This window comes from Chanodichthys erythropterus, chromosome 8, assembly GCF_024489055.1.
Source record: "Chanodichthys erythropterus isolate Z2021 chromosome 8, ASM2448905v1, whole genome shotgun sequence".
Taxonomy (NCBI): Eukaryota; Metazoa; Chordata; class Actinopteri; order Cypriniformes; family Xenocyprididae; genus Chanodichthys; species Chanodichthys erythropterus.
In genome coordinates, this window is record NC_090228.1 from 42370208 (window position 1) to 42377091 (window position 6884).

The window sequence follows — 6884 nt, forward strand, 5'->3', positions numbered from 1 at the left end:
GCGCACCTGCGTCTGTTGTGGCTGGGCTGAACAGAGGTTTGTGGTTTTTATGCGTTTAAATCGATACTAACCGTTCAGTCTATTATTTTTACAAGTGGTGTAAATGAATGAATTAGTATTGAATATATGTTATTGTGTTTTATGTTTTTTTAATTAAAGCGCTTCTATACATGAGTAAAAGAAAAGATGCGTCTCATTTCGCTCCGAATATCGTGAATCACTTTATCATAAACACAAACTCGGTCAACTGGAAAGTCGTGATAAGAGAAACTGAGCTTTTCGATATCCGAGTCAGTTGCTTCGTTTAATGATTTTCTTACGAAAAAAAATGTTTTTAGTACAGTAACTATAGTTAAGCTACTATGAATTTTGTAGTAAAATAATAATAAAAATAACCTGGTTTTGCTACTGCATTGGCAATAAGACCATAGTAACTAGAAAATTACCTATAGCTTAACGATGGTTTTGTAGTAAAACCATAATAAACACAAAACCAATTTACAGACTCATTTATACTGTGGGAGAAATAGTATAACTTGATGTTTTTATGATAAAATCATGCTATCTATTAATACTCAACTAATGCTCCAATGAGAGTTAGTTAGTTGGCATGTAGGTGCAACATAACTTATAGTCAAAAATAATATAAAGGGGGCCGTCAAAATAACCAAAATGTCAATGTTCTGAAATCAAACACATTATTAAGCTCCGCAATAAGATATGGTTTATAATGTGCCCTCTTTTTGCAAGGTTCATGCATTAAGTCAATTTATTAAATATTGATAAGTGTGTGTGTGTGTGTGTATATATATATATATATATAAATTATATTACAGCTATATTATAATAATTTTTTTCTTTATTATTACTTTAATAGTCATAAAACTGTAAATTTCATGTGAGTGATCTCTGATTGCTGGATCTCTCAGGCCGTTGGCACACTTTTGGCATTTAAACGTGACGTCACTCTCATTGTTGTGAATAATTTTGTCACGTGAGAGCATCTTCTCTTTCAGATGATGTAACTGCTGTAATTATGTATCATAGAAGAGTAACTTGTCATTCTATTTTTATTTTGTAGATGTTCATTGAAAAACATACAAGGCACTTTAAAACCATGGTGATACAACCATAGTTAATTTGTGGTACATGAACCATGGTTTTTAAACTGCAATTTTAATGTAGTTTTACTACAATATTACCATAGAAATATTACTATAGTACTAAACTATACTACTATAGTAACACAAACATACAATGACAATTTTTACAAACCAATTGCAAATGTTTTCATTAGAGTATACTCTATTATTTAGGTTAATATACACATTATTAAATACCAAATATGAATCATAACTACTAAGGCTCTATATTTCATGTGCCATTAAAGCCCTGACTCACTGACTTATCAGTGCGCTGACTACTGAACTTGAGAGCGGATTGAGACGCACACAGAGATTTTAGTTTGGATCCATTTTTCTTTCTGTTAATTATTCTCATCCTAAACATGACAAATTGTCCAAACACAGAAAAACTCCTGGTGAAGAAACTGAGATCCACGTGACACACTATTATAAAGATGGCATTTATTAAAGAAGAGAGTGAAGACATGAAGATTGAAGAAGCATTCAGTGTGAAACAAGAAGAAAATGAGACACAAACAGGTTGGTTTCTTTCTCAAAGCTGAACTCATTCATTTGATCCTAATTAAAATGTCCAGATCTACAGATGATATTTACAAATGTCATATGAGTGTCATAATTAAAGTTTTATTTGACATGGAGTGGTTCGCCTCATATGGACAAACATGTTGAGATCACATGACCAGACAAATACTGATGCTGCCTTCAAGAAGATCCTACTTCCATGCTGCTTTTTGTGTGATGCACATGGAAAATAACAATATTCAGGGCCTCATAAAATTCAGAGGGAAAAAAACACTTGATGTTCAAACTCTCAGTCCAAATCCGATTATTTGTGTATCCAATTGGAATCAGATCTAAACTACTGACTGTCCATATCGATTTGTGTGTCCCATGGTGCTCTTTTGTTTTCCCTAATTTCTGCATTGGTTTCTATGGAAGTGATGCTGTGTAGATTGACATATGTCAAAAGGCTTGTTCGCGATGACAAATTGTTCCAGGAAATTTCAATGAAAAGGAGGCTAATGTTTAGGTGCCGTGCCATCTTCTGAGGCAGTGGCAGAAATGTAGGAGGCTGGTATGTGCAGCTTTATTCCGTGCTTTTGTCTTTGCCAGTCCGAAAACGCCTCTCTATTTATAGGCTATTGTAATTTTCTGTTCAACCGGCACTTGCAACAACACAACCTTGTTTCTGCAGGTTGTGCTTTGAAAGCAAATGCGCTTTGAATAGGATTTCAAACCACGTATGAATGTAGATCAAAACCGATTTGTAAAAATTGCATTTCATGTGATATTTTGCCGTTCACACTTGATAAATATGACCGGGTTCCAAACGGATATGCACAAAAATCAGATTTGGACTGACAGCCTGAATGAGCTTGGCTAAAGTTCCCAAGCAAAATATTATATTAAAGATGCAGTCCATAACTTTTTTTTTTCTTTAAAAATTATCCCAAATCAGTGTTCAAAACCATCTCTTTACCTTAGCCCGATTCACAACGGTACTTTGTATTAAATGCGCATATGCATTTATTTATTTATTTATTTATTTTCAGTAATTAGTTGGAGACAGCTAGACAACTATCTAAATATAATAGCCCCAAAGTTTATATTTGGGCATGATTCAGACACACATTGACTTGGGCCCAAGTTTTGAGCACATTTATTTTTTAAAAGCATATAAATGTTATTCCTGGAAGAAAAAAGAAAAGATAGGTACGATTAATTAAATTAAATTATTAAATTCCTTCACAGATGTAACAATAACATCATAAACACTGTAATAACATTTCTCCGTAGTATCTTGTTTAATATGTGCAGGAGGAAGTGCTTCATCCTTTAAGAAGAGCTTATTTTCACTTGGACCAGGAATGTTGCCTCAACCGTGAGGTGCCAGATTTGTGCCCGTTGTATAATCAATATTTTTAGACATTTGTTGCATCTCACAAAGTCAAATTCTTTAACAGTAACAACTGAGAAATTTATCTAAATGTCAGACTTTGTTTTTGTTTTGTATAGTAAAAACCTACTTTTTATCAACTTAATTTGTCGACCCCTTCCTTCTTATTCCTGCGAGTTTTGTGATCCCAATCCCAAAGCAGTTTACTGTAGGTTTTTGATAAGTGGTTTGATAACTGCCAGTTTGAAAGTATGAAGGGGGTCGCACACCGGATGTGTAGCTCGGCGTCGCGCCACGGCTTTAAAATTCGAACGCATTGTTTTCTATGAGAGTACGCACACCGGCGGCGACATTCGGCGCCTGTCCGCGGCGCCCAGCAACGACTCAGGAAGTTGTTTAAAATCCTGCCGCGCCACAGAGCACCATATACATTGTTTTACATTAAATGTATATTATATTTCTCTCAAATCGTCGTTAATGTACAAACTGACTTCACCCTGTGCTGCAAGATACATCAGTTTCACATTCTAAGTTTAACAGCTTGAATAAAGTCTAAAAATGTATAATAAACGTAGCATTTTCTTTCTTTTTGCTTTGTTGTGCCATTTTTCCATGTACACTAACCTCAGTGCGAAATATTAAAGCATAGGCATGTAACGTTTCCCTGTTGACGTAAAACACTCCCATTGTGCAGCTCTTCTATCAGGAGTCGAGTCAAAATTGAGCACGCGCGTATATAATGTGCGCGGCCGGTGTGCGATACCTGTGAGTTGTCAGAGACACGACGCTGCGTGCCGCCGAGCTTCGCGTCCGGTGTGCGACCCCCTTGAGGTGTGTCCTTAACGAAGAAATCAGTTGACAATATTGACAAGATGTTGTGATATTACAGGTTACACCTCTTTCACTAGCTTTGTGGGTATAGGATCTAGCATACATATTGTTGGATTTAATGCTTTCTGATGTACATTGCTTTGTGCTATTTAACTGGGGTTAACTTGTATTTGTCTTTTTCCTCTTTAGACCTGATAGTGCTGAAAGTTGAGAGTCAAGAACTGAATGATATTGAAGAAAAAGACCTTCATGAGAAACATCATGAGTTCATCTCTGGAGAAAATTTTTTTAGCGACTCGCAGACTGAAAAGACTTCCTCACAAAAAACAGGAACTACAAACTTTAAAGTCCACATGAGAATTCACACTGGAGAGAGCCGTTTCACCTGCCAACAGTGTGGGAAAAGTTTCTCACTGAAAGGAAATCTTAAAAAACACATGAAAATTCACACCGGAGAGAAGCCTTACACTTGCTTTCAGTGTGGAAAGAGTTTTACACAGAAAAAAAATCTTGATGCCCACATGAGAATTCATACTGGACAGACACCTTATACCTGCAAACTCTGTGGGAAGAGTTTTTCACTAAAAGGAAACCTTAAAACTCACATGAGAATTCACTCCGGAGAAAAGCCGTTCATATGCCCTCAGTGTGGAAAAAGTTTTAGACAGAAAAAAAACCTTGATGCCCACATTAGAATTCACACTGGACAGACCCCTTATAGCTGCAAAATGTGTGGGAAGAGTTTCTCACTAAAAGGAAATCTTACAACTCACATGAGAATTCACACTGGAGCAAGCCCTTTCACCTGCGAACAGTGTGAAAAGAGCTTCTCACTAAAAGGAAATCTTAAAAAACACATGAAAATTCACACCGGAGAGAAGCCATTCACCTGCCCTCAGTGTGGAAAAAGTTTTAGACAGAAAAAAAACCTTGATGCCCACATGAGAATTCACACTGGACAGACCCCTTACACCTGCAAACTGTGTAAGAAGAGTTTCTCACTTAAAGGAAATCTTAAAACTCACATGAGAATCCACACTGGAGAAAAGCCGTTCATATGCCCTCAGTGTGGAAAAAGCTTTAGACAGAAAAACAACCTTAATGACCACATGAGAAGTCACACTGGAGAGAGTCCTTACACCTGCAAACTGTGTGGGAAGAGCTTCTCACGTAAAGATAGTTTTAGGATACACATGAGAATTCACACTGGAGAGAAGCCGTGTGTGTGTAGTCAGTGTGGAAAGAGTTTCAGATGTAAAGGTACCCTTAATCACCATATGAAGATTCACTCAAGAAAACACTATTTTATATGTCGTCAGTGTGGAATGAGTTTCCCAGACAGGAAACACCTTAAGAATCATGTAATAACTCACACTGGAGAGAAGCCTTTTATGTGCCATCACTGTGGAAAGACTTGCATAAACAAATCAAACCTTGAGGTTCACATAAGGATTCACACTGGAGAGAAGCCTTTCACCTGTCCTCAGTGTGGAAAGAGTTTCACACGTAAAGGAAACCTTAACATTCACATAAGAGTTCACAAAGGAGAGAGGCCTTACAAGTGTCTTCAGTGTGAGAAGAGTTTCACATTTCATACAATCCTGAAACGTCATTTGCAAACTCATTCTGGAAAGAAAATGCAGTGTTCCTCAGTGTGAAAATGGAGCAATTGCAACAATCACCTGCACATTCACTTTGGAGGAAGACCATTTGTGAAAAAAATCATTGCCATCACACTTACAGATGAATAAAAAAACCTCATGCAAATGTGAGACTATGGCACCAGAAAATACATCTGTATGAAATTGAGACTGTTCGCGCCACAGCTGATCGTGGGCCACATCTGATTGTCCACCTTCAGGAACACCTCTTTAAATTTTATTTTTCTGCTTTTGTATTTTCTTTTGTGCATATGATCTTCACTGAAGGCCATCTCCTGCTATAGTTTAAAATTCTGTCTTGAAGTCAGATGACAATGTACCTGGAAGATTATAAATAAAAGGACATAAACTGAATTAAATAATTAACATTGCACTGCATTATTTGATTCATCTTTATTGAATGAATGCACAGGTTAATATGTTTTCAATCTGTACTTTAATATGGCTACTGTTGGGGCTCATCCAGTGGTATCTGGAAACTGGTTCCTGCTGTGATTGTGTAAAAGCTAAACATTCTACCTGTTTACCATTCTACCACTTGTCTTATGTATATCTTGGGCTGAAGGAAGGGGAACCTTAGGGCTTGGTCACACTAATACATTTTTGTTTGAAAACACATATTTTTCTTTCCGTTTTCGCCTCCTGTCCACACTGAGACAGCATTTTTGTTATGGAAGACAACTTTTTAAAAACGCTCTCCCAAGTCGATAAATTTGAAAACACTGTTGTAGAGTGGACTGTTAAAACAGAGGTATTTGAAAACGAAGCATGTTTAGTCATGTGATGCATATTGTACTCAAAGATATCTGTTAGTTTTCTGATCTCTTAAAGGTGCCCTAGAATTAAATATTGAATTTACCTCGGCATAGTTAAATAACAAGTGTTCAGTACATGGAAAAGACATACACTGAGTTTCAAACTCCATTGTTTCCTCCTTCTTATATAAATCTCATTTGTTTAAAAGACCTCCGAAGAACAGGCGAATCTCAGCATAACACCGACTGTTACGTAACAGTCGGGGTGTACGCCCCCAATATTTGCATATGCCAGCCCATGATCAAGCCATCAGACATGTGCACTGCTGAATCATCAGACTAGGTAAAGCAAACAAGGAAAACAGCGAAAAATGGCAGATGGAGCAATGATAACTGACATGATCCAGGACTAGCGAGCTGGCAGTGGTGACGGACGCATGAGCGCGTAAGTGTTTTGCTTAATATCTGTTGTGGGTCAGTTGCTTCGTTTATTATTTGCTGCTAGGAAGGATTTAATTCGTATCTGTGTTTGTCCTATTTCCTACCTCGACTATAATTGTATTTTGATTGTACTTGTTTAGAATAACAGCCGCGT

General features: G+C 36.9%; 1 protein-coding gene across 1 annotated transcript; it reads left to right on the forward strand.

Annotated features, from left to right (window-relative positions):
* On the forward strand, positions 1-5872 carry LOC137024959 (zinc finger protein 569-like). The gene is made up of 3 exons (XM_067392933.1): positions 1-36; positions 1530-1664; positions 4063-5872. The coding sequence occupies exons 2-3, from the start codon at positions 1580-1582 to the stop codon at positions 5529-5531; spliced, it is 1554 nt and encodes a 517-aa protein (XP_067249034.1). The 5' UTR covers positions 1-36; positions 1530-1579; the 3' UTR covers positions 5532-5872.
* The last annotated feature ends 1012 nt before the right edge of the window (positions 5873-6884 follow it).

Coding starts and splice junctions, on each gene's coding strand:
- LOC137024959 (XM_067392933.1), top strand. CDS start 1,580: ATGGCATTTATTAAAGAAGAGAGTGAAGACATGAAGATTGAAGAAGCA. Junction 1,665..4,062: donor AGAAAATGAGACACAAACAG/GTTGGTTTCTTT, acceptor TTTCCTCTTTAG/ACCTGATAGTGCTGAAAGTT.